The sequence below is a fragment of the Protopterus annectens genome, chromosome 13.part0 (assembly GCF_019279795.1).
Source record: "Protopterus annectens isolate FY-2018-M chromosome 13.part0, PAN1.0, whole genome shotgun sequence".
NCBI classification, from domain to species: domain Eukaryota; kingdom Metazoa; phylum Chordata; order Ceratodontiformes; family Protopteridae; genus Protopterus; species Protopterus annectens.
This window is the reverse complement of record NC_056747.1, coordinates 612,529,854-612,550,756: the sequence shown is the minus strand read 5'-3', so window position 1 is coordinate 612,550,756 and position 20,903 is coordinate 612,529,854. Positions and strand designations below refer to the sequence as shown.

The 20,903-nt window shown below is 39.9% G+C and overlaps 1 protein-coding gene across 1 annotated transcript in view; it reads left to right on the top strand.

Moving 5' to 3' along the window:
- PPM1E (protein phosphatase, Mg2+/Mn2+ dependent 1E) overlaps positions 1-20,903 on the top strand; it is an 811,755-nt gene that overhangs the window by 744,829 nt on the left and 46,023 nt on the right. Inside the window, exon 4 of the mRNA XM_044054278.1 lies at positions 17,203-17,391. Within this exon, the coding sequence (XP_043910213.1) occupies positions 17,203-17,391 (189 nt within the window). The remainder of the gene's footprint in view (positions 1-17,202; positions 17,392-20,903) is intronic.

Sequence of the window (20,903 nt, the reverse complement as noted above, 5' to 3'; positions counted from 1 at the left end):
CGCACAAACACACACACACGGCAAACTCACACCCACACATTACAGTCCCTCTAACACACACATCACAGTCACAACACACACTAACACACATTAAAGACCCTCACAAACACACTTACACACAAATACTTACCTGAACCGCAACACCAGAAGCACTAACTCAATATCCTTTAACATCGGGATTTTGAATTTTGCGCTTCTGGTCTTTCATTAATGTGGGGTATCGGGCTTCTGGTTTCAGTAATTTGGGCATCGGGATTCTGAGCATTTGGTATTTCGTAGGGGACCCATATATATATATATATATATATATATATATATATGTATTATATATATATATATATATATATATATATATGTATATTTTTTATACACACACACAAGAAGTAGCTATATATATATATATATATGTATATATATATATATATATATATATATATATATATATATATATATATATAGGTTTACTGTCATTTTTGTGAACAACAATCGGATGGCAGTTTTTATTTGAACTTCAGATTGTCGTTCACAAAATGGTGAATGTATTGCAACATCAAACACACTTATGCAAATGCAATAGTGCATTTGGCTTTAAGTGTTTGACAAACTGTACGGAGATCGCGGTACAGTGAGGATTGGAAATCCATCCATATCCCCACTGTAGTACGATCTCGGAGTTGGAATATATTTTTAGCAGGGGGTATTGGGATGCAGGGAGTCTTACCCCCCTGCAAAAACATGATATGTTGTATAGGAGTGTCATTTACATGAGCTCCTATATGGATATCACGTGATGTTTTCTAAGACAATGTCGAATCCGCTGCATTGATCAGCTAATTCGACATTGTAAGCTGCTATGTTTCTGTTTTCAATGATTTACTTCAAAATTGCGAACTGAAATTGTTTTGCCTTTCGCAATTTTGATAGTAAACCTATGTGTGTGTATATATATATATATATATATATATATATATATATATATATATATATATATATATATATAAAATGGGTCTACTGTATTACTTCGAAAACATACATCTTCGAAATTAGACAGCAGACCCACACCTCTGCAAAAGTGCACTTAAGTGAAAGTGCACTTCTGTGAACATCAGTTCAACGAACCAATAAAAAACCTACAAAACTTTGTTTTTGCAGGGGAGCAAGCCCCCTGCACCCTCCATGTGGGGTGCTGTGCCCCACCACCCCCCTACTTAAATATCCCAACTCCGAGATCACACTACAGTGGAGAAACGTGTAAACTCCCTTTCCCCACTGTAGTGTGCTTCAGCACCCATGTTCCTTAACGGTTCGTTGAACCATTCTTCGTGGAAGTGCACTTTCACTTAAGTGCACTTTCGCGAAACTGAATATCCACTGTTCGTTTTCGAACAAGTGGATTTTCAGTGTTTTCCAGTAGACCCGTATATATATATATATATATATATATATACATATATGTGTATATATATATATATATATATATATATATATATATATATATATATATATATATATACACACATATATGCAATAAAAACTTCAATGGCACCTTAATACTGTGCATAAATACACTAAACAATAAAAAATAAATGAGAAATTCTACAAAAAAATGACACAGACACTGAAATAGATGTATTAAGCACTTTCGGTCATTCCAGATAATTGAACTTCTTCAGAAGGTCTAAAAATCTCACTAATGCATTAGCTAAACACAGTATTAATTGCCCTAACTTTGAAAAATGTATGTTTTTTGTAGTTGAACAAACTGATTTATTTTTTGGGAACTGTGAACTATTCCTGGAATTCAGATAGTTGAAATGGCAACTTTTACTAAACGCAGAAGTCCCTCCTGGACTCAGTGAAATCACTAGTAATATTAAATGTGCTTTGAGATGGTTTGACTAAGCAGTATATTACTGATGCTTATTCATGAGTTCTTATAAATATTCAGTATGTTACTTTTCTAGTAATTAATGTAAATAGCTGCTGTGCACATTGGTTCAGTTAAAAATGTACATATAATTCTGTTGGTTTATGGTTCCACCTTTTTATTGGTTACTGTATTAACACAATTTTTACTGTATATGTATTACAGTACCATGCTTTTTACTGTATTCTGAAGAAGTTCAATTATGTGAAATGAACAAAAGCGCTTAATACATCTAATTCAGTGTCCATGTCGGCAGAAATATCTTTAGAACTAAAAAAAAAAAACATGATATACCCAAAGACTTACTGAAGACTGTACAGGTCTCTTTGGTAACACTCTCACTCTCCCCATCTAATTAACTTTGTAGCATATTGCAAACTTAGATTATACCTATTCTCACCATTTGAGTGACACAGCATCGGCATATGAAACAATCACTCTCTTTCTCCTTTTCACCGTGTTGAAAAGCTTGATGCACTATTTTGTAATGTTTTGGAATGTTACTTCAACCGTTTTTATAACCCATCTTTAATGAGACTCCTATGACAAACCTTTGCTGCGTATTCTTTGTAACTAATTATCTCACTTGTATACTGTTGAATTGTATGGTATCCTAAGACAATTTCTATTACTTGCTTGTATTTCTTGGCCTGTGGTTGAAACTTGTCCTTTGTGGATCAATCTGCTATTCTGCTTAAAATATGTACAGGTATATATATATATATATATATATATATATATATATGTGTGTGTGTGTGTGTGTGTATACATATATATATATATATATATATATATATATATATATATATATATACACACACACACATATACACACGCACGTACACACGTACATAAATATATGCATAAACAAGTAAGTCAATATTTTGTAATTCCTGGCCACTGGCTGAAGTGGCTCTTTTGTGGAGAGACCACTAACTCATTTAAGAAACATACATACAGACATGCATACATAAATTATTAACATTTGTAGCAAAACTTAGGAGAAAACGGTTTCTAAATGCATACTGGCATCTAGTGGTGCAAACTGAGACTGCAGGGTATTAGCATATGGACTTCTAAACACTTAAAAGATAATGTGCAAACTGGTGAAATGAAATACATCGCTTGTATTATGTTGTGCCTTTGTAGAGAACTTTGCTGATGGCTAGTGGCTGATACACTTCCATTTTTCTCATAACATGAACTCCTAAAAGGAGAAATGGATATGTCATTTTTATTTTGTACACATATGACAAGGGTTCTAAATATGCAGTTTTTTACAGTTGTACAAATTATATACCTATTCTGTTGCATAGCATCCATTTTCAAAAATTATATCAAATGACTTAGAACAATAAGTTAAGTGAAATATTATAGCTAAATCTTAGGGAAGTCTCCATGTGTACATAGCTTTTCTTACGTGAGTAATCCTTAACAGTCATAGATATGGAGAATCAATAAGAGACCATTATGCAGAGTAAGCTAAATTAACTAAAGAGGTTATAACAATTAGAGACAATAACATTGACTGCAACACTAAAACTAGGTTTACTATTTTGTGTACAGTATGTACAATGAATTTGACAAGGTGTAGGTATTCATCAGCTCTAAGTATTGCTAGCTTTGTAGGATGAGTATTGGGTAATGTTATTTGGTTGTTTTAAAGGAGAACCACACCCACAGAATAAAAAACATGTTTATTTTATCATGGTTTGGTGTTTCCTACATTTTAACATCACTCTGGGACTATTTACAGGTTTTTAAATACTTTTATATGTCATTTCTGAGTCTAAACACCTGGGGTCTGGCATCTTGAATTGATTTAGATTGTTTAGTCTGCTTCTAGGTATCCCACAATGCAGTGCTTGTCTGTAAAAAATTACATCACACAGGCCTCTTTCTTCTTAAAGCTCCTGCCACTACATTGATTTTACATGCATACACTGCTGTCTTTCAGTCAGTTAGTTGTAAGTAACATTTCATGCCATTCAATGACTACTTAAAACACAAACAGTGCAAATGCCACAGAACAGACTTTCAATGTGCTTTTTACTACTGCTTCTTTTTAGAATGGCTAAACTGCAGTCTTTAGTGAAGCCAGAATTGTACTACTTTGACTCATCTCCCATTCCCTTCACACCTAACTTCCCTAGCTGTCAAAGTGCTAAGGGTAATTTGAGCTGTTACCTGCTGTGATTGACAGCTCACAGTGGGAGACCTGACTTGTACTATTTCCTTGTTCTAGCCTTAACTTTCTGTATGGGTAGGGAAAGAACCAGGGAGCTGTAACATCATAGCATGGTTGGGATTTTAGGACAGTAGTGGTGATGTCAGTTTGGGGAGGGAAATGGCCAGAAAACCACCTGTATTTAATGACCATGATGACATCAGTAAATTGGAGACTGCAGCAAGCTTTTCCAGGGCAGGATAAAAGTTTTTTTGAAAGTGAAACCACCACAGTACAGTAATGTACTGTTCTAGTGGACAGAAACTGTTGATTTAAAATATTTTAAATGCTCTATTGTTGTTTATTCATAGCAGGAACAGTCAATAGGGCAAAAAAGGACAGAGAAGTTGAGCATTTAATAATAGAATCCTGTTGTTGTCCTTTAAGGAGGGGATACTCATACTACCCTTTATCCCTAAAGCACTTACAGGATTATTCATCTGCCAGGGAAGACATGGTGAGTTCCCTGGCCTCTCATTTCTTGTAGTAGCTTATGCCATATGTCACGACCCATTCTGGAAAATGCATGTTTTCCAATAGCTGTCTTGAAGGAGGGTTTCCAAAATGAGATAACCTTCTCTTGGTTGTTTCTTTAAACTGTATGAATGTTCCTTCAAAGGGGTTTTCTCCTTAAGGAAGGGTAATTAATTTGTTTGTTGGTCGGTTGTTTTATTTTAACACTTTCATCCAAGTAACACTTTCATCCAAGTAACAAGAGACCCTAGGAGTGGCTCAACTCTGTGGGATATTGGTAGCCATTTGGCTTTGGAGAGGGTGATGCAGTGGTGTTCCTGAGGTGAGCAATTGGAAATGATTCAGCAGATTTTGCTTTCAACACACTGTAGAGCGGATTTGTTTTCTTTTTAGGACTGTAGCTATGATAGGGAGCCAGTTTTCAAGTGGAGCAATGAAGACTCATTTGCCTATTTCAGCTGTAGCTGGTCTAGAGAGAAAGGTAGATATTTTCCAAGATCAGAATAAAAGAACTGATCTTTTTTTATGGTGTTTTCAATGTGAATTTGGAAGTCAAGTGACTGGTCTAGTCATAAACCTAAGTATTTAAAGGGTGTGTTTGTTTCTATTGGGCAACTGTTAAGATCTGTGACGTTGAAATTTTTAGGAGTCTTTTTCAGCTTTTGTGAAGTTCCAGATATCATACTCTCAGTTTTAGAGGCATTTAGGATTAGCTTATGGTTGTTTAGATGTGAATTAAGGGAGTGAAGGTCAGACTGAAGGTGGGTTTCAATAGCTGAATGTGAATATAATTAATTTTATTAGGATCAATGAATACCATGGCATCTGCATAAAGAATAATAGGAAGGTTAGAGAGCTCAAAGAGCAGCTTGTTAATAAAGATTAAAAACAAAAGAGAGGTGAATATAGATCCCTGGAGCACTTCTGTGGTAAGGGGTGCTGGTGATGATAGGGATGGGCCTAATTTAAGTCTGAAATACCTATTTGTTAAGAAATGTTGGAAGCAAGTGACAGTGCTGGGGCTCCCCATGATTTCCTGGAGGAAATGAAGGAGCAGAAAGTGCTCAGTTAGATCAAAAGCTTTGGCAAGGTCAATGAAGAGAGCTTCTGAAAGATTGCCTTTATCCATGTTGAGAATTATCTCATCTGTAAGTGACTATAGTGCTGTCATTCTGCTCTGGCCAGCCCAGAATCAATTCTGTTAAGAGTGAGGAAGTGGTACTGTCAGATGTAAGTGGATAGTTGATTGTAGATTTGTTTTTCAAGTATTTTTCCCAAGTGTAGGGAGGATGGAGAAAGGGCAGAAGTGAGAGGTATTTACTGGCTGAGGCTGTTTGGAAAGGGGATTAACCAGAGCAGTTTTCCATATGGCTGTCATTCTATTTTGAAATAAGCAGAGGTTATAAATATGTAGAAGGGATGTGGCAAGGAATTCTTTGCAGTGATTCAAACCAGGGGAGTAGTTTGTCTGCACTGGGGGTGCATCCAGAGGAATGTTTTCTAGAAGGGGAACACGTTTTTTTGTGTGTAATTTTCTTAAAATAAAAAATAAGGATAAAAGGATGGGGGTTAGGTGAGTTGAAGGGAGAAGTTCAGGTTGCAGTACTAGGGAAGTGGCTGCATTCTTTGAGAAAGTCAGAAATTGAGAGTTGGTCTTGAGAGGTGTAGTTGGCGGTAGGAGAAGAGGTGGAATTTGTAGATTTACAGCCTGAGAGAAGATTTACTTCCTGTCAAAATTGCTTGGATTTGCCAAGAAGCTCAAGTTGCTTGATTTTGAAGTAGTTGCTTTAGATTTATGCTGAATCTATATGATTTTACATTGGTTAAGAATGGTTTTAGAGATGTTTTTATTATCACGAACAGTGTTATTTACAAATGAAGGTGTGACATCCCTCCTCTGGGCCAGTAATCAAAGAGTCTGAATCCTCACCACCGACACCAGTGAGGGATATTCACTTGGAACAAAGATGGGCACACATAGTATTTTCAGATGCACCTCTCTGCACCAAGCACAATTTCCCTTAAGCACACACAGGGAACAAACATAGTCCAGGGACTGCATTTCCCTCCCTTTCTCTCCAGGCACCCAATAAGACTCCACACTGGCACAGCTGCAGAGTTGAGTCCTCAGCCGAGTGTCCTAAGCCAAGTCCTCCACCACTCTCTCTGTGAAACCAGTGCTCTGTGTCCCTTCTCCAAGTAGCTGACACACACACACACTTTGAGATTTGATTTTCACGCACACATACACCTGGAAAAGGCTGACACAGATTTGCTAGCTATGCCACTCTGCCCAGACTATAAGGTAGATACTACCACCAGGACACTCCAAAGCCAGCTACTCTAAGGATCTTACAAGGGTACCCAATTATATTGAAATTAATACTAATATAAGCGGTAGTGTTTGACCAATGCAGCAAGGCTTCCAGGAGTGACCACTGTGTCACCAAATAAATATAAGTACTCTCAAAGGTTAAAATATTCTCTAAATGACCAACAACAATGAAAAGTTTGAATATATTTAATAATAAGTAATAAAATAACATGAAAATACTAAATATCTATTTACAATAAACACAAGAGTTTCAATCACAGGAAATACTAAAATAACACAGATGAATAGATTCACACAGATACAGAAAAACAGTACTTAACTAATCTCGCTATATTTTCCTGACTTATCTAAAGAATTACTGTTCCCTAGTACTTACTAAAGCAAGGCAAAATGAAGTGGGTGAGTGATCCTTCAATGTTAGGTCTCAAAAACAGACTGCACTGAGACTTCCATCTCATCTAGTATTAAAACATCATTCTAGTGCTGGATTACAGAATGACATCACGTACATCTGGTCATCTGACTTCTGGTTCCCTTCCCATACTAGCCCTCTTTAGTAGAAACTGAACCAGAATCTTGCAAATATGTGTTACCATACACAAAAATAGAGCTTTGCTAAGATGTGTTATAGCATCTGGAAGCCATAAAACAATTTCAATACTTCTACACTTCCACTGCTAAGGACAATACAGCAGGATCCCTGATCCTTGTTTTCACAGACATTTTGTCTATGGCTGCAGTCAAAACTCTAAGATGTAATCTTTATTGCCTAAATCAGGTAATTTAATTTCAAACTATTTTTCAAAATTAGCTGGACTGAGATTAACCTCTTCTCTTCCAGTATCATATGTTATATTATTAATTTCAATAGTTACATTACAGTGTGACATGCAGATATATTTATTTTTCTGTCCAGCAGGAACCACTGTTGGTACTTTTTTAGCACAAGCAGCTTTACAAATACATTGTCAACACAAGTATCTGAATAAATCAGTCTGAAATACAAATAACATAATTCTTTACAAAACTCCAGCTAACTATGCTGGCATATATTACACATCCACTACCCTACTTCTCCTGGCATAGCTGGCAATACCTCACATCATCACATCTCTCCCCCCTTTGAAGACTCGAGCTAGTTTCCTCAAGTGACCCTGAAGAAATATGGCTTGAGGGACATGAGCCTGTTTGACAATGCATTAACCCACAACCTGTCTTTAGAGCCCATCTGCATTGGCATTGCTGATCCCACTATGGTGCTGCACTTTCATATCATATGCCTGCAACCCTAGGCTCCACCTTAATAACTTGGCATTTTGCTGGCTGGATCAATGTAGCCATAGATCTCCCTCAGACTATTCCTTCCAGCCACTGCAAATACCCAGCGCCAGGGCCTCCGTATCATGGTAAGGCTTCATCATGTTAACATGGTACAATTTGTGCCCCTCCCTCCTGCCTAGCAGGTTTACCATGTAGTTAACATCACTGACCTTCTGTACCACTTCAAAGGGACCCTCCCAAGCTGCCTGCACTTATTGTGTCTGACAGGTATAAGCACCATAACCTGCTGCCCCACAGCATACTCTCAGGCATGAGCATTCCTGTCATACCAGACCATTTTCTGCTGTTGGGCTTCTGCCAGCTTCTCCTGAGCCATGCCCATGAGCTCCTTAAGCCTTGTTCTGAGGTTTAGGACATATGCCACAGCAGACTTCTCGTGGAATTCACATTAAACCTCCCACTGATCATGAATCAAATCTAAAGGCCCCCTCAGCCTATGCACATACAGCAACTCAAAGGATGAAAACCCTGTGGATTACTGGGGTACCTCTCTGTATGCAAACAGCAGATGGGGCATATATTTGTCCCATTCTCTGTTAAACTGGTCTGCAAATGCCTGTAGCATGGTCTTTAACCTCTCCACAAGAGCATTAGTCTGGGGGTGGTAGGGGTGGTCTTTAGCTGCTTCGCCCCACAGCACTCCCTCAGACAAGCTAGCAGGTCTGACATGAAATTGGCACCTCTGTCAGTCAGTACTTCTCTTGGGAAACCTACCCTACTGAAAATCTCTAGCAAAGCATTTGCCACCTTAGCTGCCTCAATGGAGTAGAGCCACCACCTCAGGGTATCTAGTAGCATAGTCTAGTACTACCAAGCTATACTTATTCCCTGTGGAATTTAGGGTACTCAGTGGCCCCACAATATCCATAGCTACTCTCTGAAATGGCTCCTCAATCACAGGCAAAGGCATCAAAGGAGCCTTGATCTTGTCTCCTGGCTTGCTTACTTTTTTGGCACTTCTCGTAGGTCCTGCAGTACCCTGTTACATCCCTTGCAATCTCAGGCCAATAAAAGTTCTGCATAATACATCTGTTGATATGCTTTATGACCATATGACCTGCAAAAGGAATGCCATAGGCTATGGCTAGAAGTACCAGATGGTAGGTTGTAGGCACTACCAACTGCTGTATTACCTCACCCTCAAGCCCTCCCTCAGGGGTCCACTCTCTATGCACTAACCATTTGTTCTAGTATACAGACTTCCCTTTTCCTTGAGAATCAGGTGCCTCCTCAGCTACCTCCCTCAAGCCTCGTAATGTAGGGTCCGAGAGATGAGCCTGTCTCAACTCTCTCTTTGTGACCCTTCCCAGCTCTCTTTCCACAGGAAGCCTGGTATCCTCTGTCAGCAGCGCCACACTGTCAGCATGCATACTACCACTCACCTCTGCCCTTGCAGTCACTCTGTCCAAAGGAACGTCAGTACCTACCAGCAGCTGTGGCTCACCTTCAGGCTCACTGCTACAGGGTAGCTCCCTCCCTGAAATAGGCACCTCAGCAGTGTTGGCTTCAGGTGTGGTGTCTCTCTGGGTTTCCCCAGGCTACCAGATCCACGTGCCTGTCTCCAAGCCTGACTGCATGTAACTGTATGCACACAAAGCACTGCATTATCAAAATCATTCCCTATCAAGACATCTGCAGGGATATCCTCAAACACACCTACTCACTTGCTTCCTTTTCCACCCTCCCAGTCAAGGTGAAACCTGGACAAAGGCATTTGGAATGGAGTCCTTATAAAGCTCTGACTGGAGTGAAGTGCCCAAGCAAGTACTGCTCCTCTTTAACCACTGCAGGCTTCACAGTGGTTATGTCAGAGGCTGTGTCTCTCTTAGCAGCCTGTTTTCTATCCACTAAGATAGGATCTGGTGGTAGTATGGTACCCCTGTTGTCTCCAGACAACTTACCACTGGTATACTGTTATTCCCACTTGCTGGCTCCCCCACCTTTTATTCCCCCCATTCCTTCCATGGACAACTATATGATACATGACCCCACTGGTTACATTTAAAATATCTAACACTTGACCCTGGCTGTGTACCTGAACTAGTGGCTTCCCCTGCTACTGGTGTACTCTGTTGGAGAGGTTTAGGCTGCCCATCATGGGTTTCTTTATATTCATGTGTAACACTGGGTATCCCCTTCTTGTGCAGTGATGTCCTGCTTGCTAAGTAGAGATCCCATTTTCTCCACAGCTCATCTGAAGAGTTACACTCCCAGTCTGGCAACCAGATTCTCATGTCCTCAGGCAAAGTGCTAAGGGCTTGTTCCCTCACCAAAAGGTCTGCCAACCCTTTAAAAGTGGTGACCTGACACTCACTCACCCACCTATGACAATAAGTGCTTACCTCAGCAATACAGTCACATACACTTGCATCTGCCTTGCGTCTATGCTCACAAAATTTTTTTTTTTTTGTAAGCTTCAGGTATTAACTTAAAACACTCTAGCAAGAATTGTTTTACTTTATCATAGTTTAAGCAATCAATATCAGACAATTTAGAAACAGCAGTTACAGCTTTACCATGGAATATGGGGTTCAGGAACCATACCCAGAGCCCTTGGTCAACATTATACTGTTCACATACTCTTTCAAATATATGAATAAAACTATCAAAATTATTACCCTTTGTAGACCTTGGAAGACATTTACTGACATTTTTTGCTTCTGGGGCTCAGTTATTTCCTTATCCAATACCTTCATGTTCCTGTCGAAGAGTCAGCATCTCCCTCTCAAGTTGGTGCTGTTTCTCATTTTCTTCAGGCTCCAAATCCTGTAGTCTCTCTGCTAATTTTAATTTCATTTGTTTTTCCTTTTCTTTGGCTTCCAAATGCTGCAGTCTCTCCAGTGATTCTAATTCCAAACATTTGGCCTCCAGTTCAAGTCTGTTTAACACCAGACAGATTTGTAAGTCCTCTGAGGAAAAGGTTAACTGTCCTGTTTCTGAGGGCTGTAAATTACCATCATCAGACTGGTTATCCTCCTGTTTGCAGGTCTGAGCTGCAGCTAAGGCTGAAATCATTTTCTCTTTAGTCAGGCTGGCATGCACCAGTCCTTTGGCTTTGCACACCTTGGCCAACTGGTTCTTTGTCAGCTTGCCATAATTCTCTGCTGACATCGTTGCTTGCTTTCCTTGACTAAACTAAACTAACAAACAATAAGTAAAACTATTGTGAAAATAAAAATCTGTATGTTTACCTTGTGGCTGTTGAGTGCACACACCTTTAGTGACAACTGTCTTCAGCTACAGAAGTTCAATTAATATCCCACCACTGCTACCAGTATGTGATGTCCCTCCGATAGGCCAGTAATCAAGGAGCCTGAATCCTCACCACTTACACCGGTGAAGGATGTTCACTTGGAACAAGGCTAGATATACACAGTATTTCCAGATACAGCTCTCTGCACCAAGTACAATTCCCCTAAGAGCACACAAGGACCACACTCACTCCGGGGTCTGGGTTTCTCCTCTCTTTCACTCCAGATCCCCAATAAGACTCCCCACTGGCACAGCTGTAGACTTGAGTCCTCAGCCTAGTGTTCCAAACCAAGTCCTCCACCACTCTCTCTGTGACACCAGTGCTCTGTGTCCATGCTCCAAGTAGCTGACGCACACACACTCTTTGAGATTTGATTTTCACACACACACACACACACACACACACACACACACACACACACACACACACACACACATATACACACACACACACACACACACACACACACACACACACACACACACACACACACACACACACACACACACACACACCTGGTATGCCCCTCTGCCCAGTCTTTAAGGTAGACACTGTCACCAGGACACTCCAAAACCAGCTACTGTAAGGCTCTTACAAGGGTACCCAATTATACTGAGTAAAATTAATACTAATACAAATGGTATTATTTCACCAATGCAGCAAGGCTTCCAGGAGTGACCATAGTGTCACCAAATAAATATAAGTACTCTCATCTAAAGAATTACTATTCTAGTTTTAAAACATAATTTCAGTGCTGGATTACAGAATAACATCACATACATCTGGTCATCTGAATTCTGGTTCCCATACTAGCCCCCTTTTCTTGCAAACATGTTACCATACACACAGATAGAACTTTGCTGTGATGTATTATAGCAACTAGAAGCCATAAAGCCATTTCAACACTTTATCCTTCCAGGATAGCAATTAGTTCACTGCTAAGGACAGTACAGCAGGATTTCTAGTCCTTGTTTTCACAGACATTTTGTCTCTGGCTGCAATCAGAACTGTAAGATACAATTGTTATGGTCTAAACCAGGTAATTTAATTTCAAAATATTTTTCAGATTTAGTTGGACTGAAATTAACATCTTGTCTTCCAATATCCTCTGTTACAATATTAATTTCAACAGTTACAATACAGTCTGACATACAGGTATATTTCCTTTTCTGTCCAGCAGTACACTCTTGGTACATTTTTTTAATACAAGCAGCTTTACAGACACATTTTCAACACAAGCATCTGTACAAATCAGTTTGATATACAAATGGCATGCAATTCTTTACAAGACTCCAGCTAACTATGCTGGTGTATGTTACACTTTCACTGCCCTACTTCTCCTGACATAGCTGGCAATACCTCACATCATCACAGAGGGATACAGTTGTGGGGTGACTTTTATCATCATTTATCCCAACACCATTTCCAATATTTTTGCAATCATTAGAGATGTAGACATGATATTTAGACTATTGTTTCCTGTTATGGAATAGTCACAAGCAGAGTTTAAAGATATTTGTTTATTGCCTAAATAACAATGATTTTGATGTGATTTTGACTTACAATGTACAGTTATTTGTGAACAATTTTCTTGATGTCACTGTGACAAAATTACTGAATGGATGTATTAATATGTCTATCTATAGAAAACCTTTCCACCAGAACTGCCTTTTGCAGGCAGGTAGTTGCCAACCATCACAAATTAAATCCAGTATTTTGTGTTTTCAGTTTTTAAGACTAAGAAGGTTATTTTGTAATGGCCAAGATTTTGAAAAAAAGAGGCATTGAACATGGCAACACATTTTGTACAAATGGGCTCTTCTAATCAGTTAATTAATCAGGTTGATTTACTGACTAAAGCTATACCTCGCATCTTCATAAATCAGCACCGGTACTACAATAGCACTCTAATACCATCAGCACCTGCCAATTATGCCTCCTAATAATTTGCACCCAGTGTAGCTTTACCCTTCTCCATACCATAGTTACTGCTCTGCCTTAAAGCATCTTGTGAATGAGGGTGAGAAGAAGAAGGGGTGTATAAAATAGCACTAAGGCTATAGATCACAGTGGTAGATTTACCGGGGGTGGAGGCTAGGGGAGCTAAAGTTCCCCATCAGAGACAGATCTAGCACAAAATTATCTTAAAACTATTTCTTCTTTAAGGACACACATGTCTGTGCATGTGTCTGTCATACAAAAGACACGCACAGATTTTAAACATTGGAACTTGCATGCATTGCTTTCACACCATGCAGAAACAGACCACGCAACAGACCTTCCTTCCTTTGAAATGCTGCTACATTAATGACTACTACTGCTAGTACAAGAACTGAAAGATAGGGGGACTGGCCAACAAACCAGTGTGTGTGTGTGTGTGTGTGTGTGTGTGTGTGTGTGTGTGTGTGTGTGTGTGTGTGTGTGTGTGTGTGTGTGTGTGCGCGCGCGACTTTAGTACGACGGACATGCACACAGATTTTAAACACTTGAATGGGTTGCTTTTGTGCCATGTAGGACCAGATCAGACAACAGACCTTTCTTCTTTTCGAATACTACAACATTAATGGCTTCTACTAGCACAGTACATCAAAGGTAAGGTGACTGGACAACAGACCTGAAGTGTGTGTGTGTGTGTGTGTGTGTGTGTGTGCGCGCGCATACTCAGGCTCAAACCCTGTACCTTGCTTATATAAGACAGGTGCCTTAATCCTCTACATCAACTGCCTTCATCATTGGTGCATTTTCAAGGAATGTGAGTTTCAGTTCATTTTCATGGAATGTGAGATTCAGTGAATTTTCAAGGAATTTTTAGTTTCAAGGGAAGAGAAGTTTACTGTTGCTCATGTTGTCTGCTTTCAATGTGCAACTGTTTTGTTTAGCAAATGCCCATAAGTGTTTATGCTATAGAATTTGAAAGCAGTGTTAGTAGTACAACAGGTAGCATACTTGCTTTTTGGGCAGAAGGCTGTGTGTACTACTCTTACACCATGTAGGTGGATTGTTGTTACTGTGGTGCACTTTAAGGGAGGGACGGGAGTGTGTACTTCTTTGGATGAGAAACTAAACCATGAACCTGTTGTCAGTTTGCCAGCCACACCCAATTGCAATATTACCAGCCTACCATGTTTTTTTTAATGTAACATAGGTAATTTATTCTTCAAGAGTAGCAGGCACTAAATTTGTTGATGGAACACTGAAATGTAAAGTTTGCCAGCAGTAACATCTTCATTAGTTACAGATCTCTTTAATGTGGAATTATTCATATAACTTTTACATCTTCAGAGATTGTGCATATTGACTGATATGATTGCAATGACAGAAGTTTGAGTGTGCTTTTGTGGTTGAAAGATTCTGAAAATGGTCATTTTGTCATTATTGGTTTAAATGTTTTGTTTCATTGCTTACTGGAAAAAATGTTTAAAACTACAAAATTAAAACACACTAATAACTAGTGCTATATTATACAAGGAATATAACTTAATACAATCAGGATGGTGCATCAAAGAACACATGCATGTATGCATAGTCCTAAAATCTGCCTCAGGCCAGATGCATTTTCTTTGAATGTGGGTTTCAATGCAGTCAATAAATATGTTTCAAAGGCAGAGAGGTTTATTGGCTATCAGTGTTTGTGCTATAAAACATGAAATAAAAATTTTAAATGAAATGCAAATATCTGTAATAATTTTAGAAGTAAAGAAGAAAATTTGTACACTGACAGGTTTGAACAATGTTTATTGTAACTGGGGAGAAATAGCCAAGTAAAGAAACACTAGAATCGATGGGGGGCTGCTTCCAAGGGAGGGGAGCTATTGTGTGTTTGGGGCCTGATCATTACACTGTGTAGGAACCCATTTTGCCATGATCTGGCTCTGTCCCACATTATCATGAACCATTTTTGGTGATTTAATTCTGTTCTTAGTCTTCCTATATACTACACAATTTTCCTCCTCTTTTTAGGTTGGCGGTGTGTATTCAAATATACAAATACACTGCTTGGATCAGAAATTGTCCCCATTACTTGCCAGACTGAATTTCTTTCCTTAGTAATGATTTTTTGTTTAGGCCATAATTTACTCAAAACATTGGAAAAAAGCTCTAAAATGTACTTCAGAGCATTTAGAACTCTGTGACTTCTGGGGGCCTAGCAGTCACCCAGACTCCAAGCTTGAGATATTTCTCCCAAAGTTATTATAGTGTAGTCTTTGCCAGTTTATCAGTTAAAGGAATGAAACAAAGAGCTGATGAGTAAAGAAAGGGGCAAACAACTAATCCAGATGGTGTGGAATTGCCAAGATTGTGTTGGAGACAGGTAGGCAAGCAAGACAAGAATGATCACCCTAGGGTAAACATTTCACCTATGGCATTTACTTGCTTTCTATAGTTCAGCGTTCAGAGTGGTATGTACATTTCCAGATAAGCAAAATATAGAAGAAAATGACAGGTGCGTGTATTAAAGAAGTCAGACTACCAGTATTCATGTTTGATGAACAGTGGTTCACCCATCCATATAGGTTCTGGATCCACCACTGGTTCAGCACTGTTGTCATATTTTCTCAGACCTGACATGTTAAAATGTACTAAACAAAAATTAACAAACTTTCTAGAAAAACACCCATATTCAGCAGCTCCAAGAGTTACATGTCATTAATTAGCCACTTTTTGGACAGCCCTAACACCTTGACTTTTGCCATTCTGCATGGGGTGTGAGTGCTGTCTGTATGTGCCTTGTTGCATCTTTGAGTAAAGGATTGCCAATACTTCAGTGCTTATCCACTTAAGAGGCAGGCAATTATTTAAATAGATCCTCTTAAGTATTCTTGAGAAGGGGCATTCCTGCTGAAAAATGTTTTGTGTTATCAAGAAGCTGTGAACACTGTTACTTAAAAAGTTATCTGTGATTTGAGGAGGAGAGGTATATTCAATTTCTGAAGGAATATTACAGAGAAACATAAACACTTATATTTTAAGCTCACCAGAAAGGGCAGACCAGATGTCTCAAACTTTCAAAATACTTACAACTGTGTAAGAAACCTAACACAACTATGATGCTCCTCATTGAGTCACAAGGTTTTATTTTATTCTATTCTCTGATCGTTTTCCCTAGTTCATGGAAAAAAGTAGATTTTTTGGCACACAAATTCTCACAGTGAACAACTTATATGCAGTCATTTTTAAAAGGCACTAACTGCTACTGTACATTTATTATAAATAAAATAATCAGGAAGTATTTTACACATATGTAATATGTACTCTCAATGTAGGATGAGTCACATGTGATTTGTATGTGGTATTTCACCCATTAGTTTACATTACAGTTTTTCATCATGCATTTTTACATACTGTATACCATATTTAAAGCATGCCTTCCTATCCAACTTATGCTTCATGGCTGTAGCTAAAGGCTGAATAGACATGTAACCTTGTAATCCTAAGAAAGAGCTTGTTCTGTAACAGAAGTCTTGAAAGTGGTTCCTACGTTTGATTATAGGATTTTTTTTTTTGGGGGGGTGAAAGTTGGTACCCCCATTATGTAGGTCTATGGAAGGTTAAGAGTTTTCACTGTCATTTTTTAAAAGGGTTTAACCAAATGTTTTAATTTGTTAATAATAATGTTTTCCATTGCTGTGTGTTCTTACCACCAGGATCAGGAGGAGCAGGCATATTTTGCAGTATTTGATGGACATGGGGGAGTAGATGCTGCTGTCTATGCTTCAGTCCACCTTCATGTCAATTTGGTGCGACAGGAGTCATTCCTGCTTGATCCAGCACAGGCACTCTGCAAAGCATTTCATGTAACAGATGAGAGATTTGTCCAGAAAGCAGCTAGAGAAGTAAGTGGTGCTTTTGACTTGGTAGATAAGTCTGTATTACTGATTGCATAATTACCTCTTTCACTGTCCTGACCAGAATGCATAGCATTTGCAATTCTTGCAACTTCAACTTTACTACCAACTCTCTTTTCTGTGCTCATCATTAAATATTTTACTTAAGAGTTTTAAGTGGCTGGGTTCTGTTTTGCTGCAGTCTTACCGCTTGCACAGGGCCCTGTTTCTGAATCCTGTCCTGTATCTGCAAAAGTGCCTTTTAGGGCAATCACAGAAACTAGTGATTCAGGGACACATTAGATGCAGTAAGGAAAGACCACATTATCACCTAGTTTGTACATCTCTGAATCACTTAGTGATTACCACAGACTCTAACCGGTCCATTTCTGCTGTACTTTCAGTAATCACCACTGTTTGCTGATGCATTCAGCTAACAAAGGCATCCCCTCATTCACCTCCACCTCCCCCCACACACACACAAACACACACACCATCATACCCCTTTCCTTTCCCTGATGGAGAGATTGGCGATAGGAAATTCACCCCGGGGATCACTTCTGTGGCTCTGCTTGACAGGGGCACAGGAAAATAATTTTCTTGGGTGGCAAAAGCCAGGGTACCATTAGGCTAGGCTTATATAGGCCCTAGGGCCAATAGCCTAGTACCGATCTATGAACCTATGAGTTTGCAGAGCATCCCTGTTTTGTCACTGCCCCTTTTAAATCATGAATGATTACAGGCATTTAGTAATGCCAAACAAGAGAGTTTAATTTCTCTTATTCTTCACTAAACAAAACCTGTTACTCCCTTGTGTCTTCTAATGCTTCCCCCCAGCTTTGACTGGAAGTCTTTAACACAATCCTTGTATGCCAAGGACCATTACAGGCAGTTAATAATGCCAGACATTAAAGTTTCATACTTTTTATGTCCCTGAAATGCTTCTCCCTGCAATACCTCTGTTCTGTTCAATTTTTAAGAGGGTTAGGGTAGTTTTAAAGAATGTCCCTGGTATTGAGTGATGTTCTTCATTCCACATTGCTGCAGTCCTAACCATTGGGTAGTCCGCTGTCCAGTCGGCCCGAATACCAAAGTATATGGCTGACGTCGGTCAAGGCGCATTAGACTGATGTCAGGACGTCAGGGTACTAATGCGCATGACCGACGTCATATCCTCAGTCTTTTTTGCCACATGGTCCGATGCAGAAGCAGTTTTGCGAGTGCAGGTTGGCGTTCTGAAATTTTCTGAAGTCGGAGTTTCAGACCGAATCAAAGTTGGCTAAGTACCCGTTGGGAACATTTTGTTTTTTCTTGCCTCAGTATTTAAACGGATGTCAGAAAAAGTGAATAACTGTATTTCTTGTGGGAAACAGATACCTCATAGGGATTATCATACTTTGTGTATACCTTGCTTAGGGCCTGAGCACGACGTTGTTGGATGCCGCTCTTGTGCTAGATTTAACAAACGCACTATTAAGAGAAGGTTAGACTGTGCCAGGTTAGTGTTTGGGAAGCGTTGTAACTATAAAATGCCGTCGGATGCTCCGACGCCCGCTTCGTCCAAAAAGCGCAAGGACAAAGCAGCTAAGTCTAGAATTGAAGAACCGGCAGTCCCGGACGTCGGTTCTTTAGAAGGCTCAGTGGAGCCAGAGGTTTTGCCAGGAGTTTCTTTGGAGTCTCAGGCAGAGACTTTACTGTTACAGGATGTGCCCTCTCAGGAGGTAGGCCAGGCTGAGGGGGCTTCTCAGGTAGCTGTTCTTCCCTCTATTCCTAAGGTGGTTAGAGCCTCTCCTTCTGTTTCCAAGACTTCTTTGAGGGGTAGGCCAAGTTTGGCTTCCGTGGGGGCTTCTCCTAGCACTTCAGGTTCTGTGCCTAAGAAACATATGCTTAAAATGGCAGAGGATTTGATTACTATGATTAGAGGTTCTATGCCCCCTCCTGATAAGAGGCCTAGGGTGGAGCCTGAGTTTGAGAGTTTTGAACAGTGTTCTGAGGCTTCGGAGTCTTCGGTTGAAGACGTGCAGGAATGTCCTCCTTATTCTGATTCTGATGTGGATGATTCCACTCCTTCAGCTTCTCCTCCTGAGGATTTCTCATTTTCAGAGACTCTGCATTCCATGAGGGAGCATTTTAAATGGGAAGGCCAAGATTTCTCTGATTCCAGGAAGAGGCTTAGGGAATTCTTGTTTTTACCCCAGCATAGGCCCTTAGCTATACCTCCTGTGTTGAATGTGGTGGAAGATGTTTTTGCAGAGGCTTCCCTGAACCCTGATTCTTTGCCTCCTGCCCCTGTTAAACCTGATAGGTACTATAGGGTGCCTGAAGCTCATAAGTATCTTTTTAAGAGTCCTAGGGCAGACCCGGAAACTGTTTCTCAGGGGCCTAAAGGTGTTAAGGCCTCTGTTGTTAAAAATCCTGTTCCCACTGATAAAGAGGCAAGGGCTTTGGATAGATGGGGAAAGAAAGTGTATACTTCTTCCACTTTAGCCATGAGGGCGTTGAATTGTCAGTTTCACATGCTAAAATATCAAAATTATCTCCTTACACAATTGAAATCTAAGGTGGATGCTCTGGCGGAAGGTATTGAATGTAAAGAGTTGCTTGATTTAGTTCATGTGTCTGAACAAGTGGGTAAGCATTCTTTGCAATGTGGTTTTGATGCTGTGCAGGCCTCCTCGAGGGTGGCTGCCACTAGTTCTGTTCTTCGCAGGCACGCCTGGTTGAGGGATCAGAATTTAGCTGAGCATGTTAAGACAAGGATTTTAGATGCTCCTTTACAGTCTGATGTGTTGTTTGGTTCGCCTGTGGAAGCAGTTTTAAAGAAAATGGAGGACAAGGCTAAGTCTATGCAGACTGTTAAAGATTTTTTGCAGGTGCAACCTCCAAAGTTTAGCAGAAATTGGCCTACTAAGGGATGGACATATCCTGCTTATGATTCCCAGTCTAGGGGTAGGTCTAGACGGGGTAGGGGCAGAGCTCAAGGTTCTTTTAGGCCTAGAACAGGGAGTTCTCCTGCTCAGACTTCTGGTGAGGGCAGGGGTCAGTCCTTTCGTAAACAGACCCAATGACCTGCCTTTTCAGCTGCCAGTGCATTCTCGTCTGGCAGCTCCTTTGGGGGGAAGGCTGTCTCTTTTCCAAGAAAATTGGGATTTAATTACTCAAGACAGATGGGTTTTGGATATCATTCACCACGGTTACAGGTTTTATTTCCATACCTTGCCCCCTTTCAAAGGCATGCCAGACGTTCCTCCTCCACAAAGAAAAGAGGCTCACAAGCAAATTTCTCTGTTACTCCAAATAAGGGCCATTCAGCCAGTCCCTGTACCAGAAAGAGGCCTAGGATTTTATTCTCGCCTGTTCCTAGTACCAAAGAAGGGGAACACGTGGAGACCAATTTTGGATTTATCTATCCTCAACACTTATCTGGACATTCCCAAGTTCAAAATGTTGACGTTACAACAGCTTTTACCTCTGCTGGGCAAAGATCACTGGATGGTAACTTTAGATCTCAAGAAAGCTTA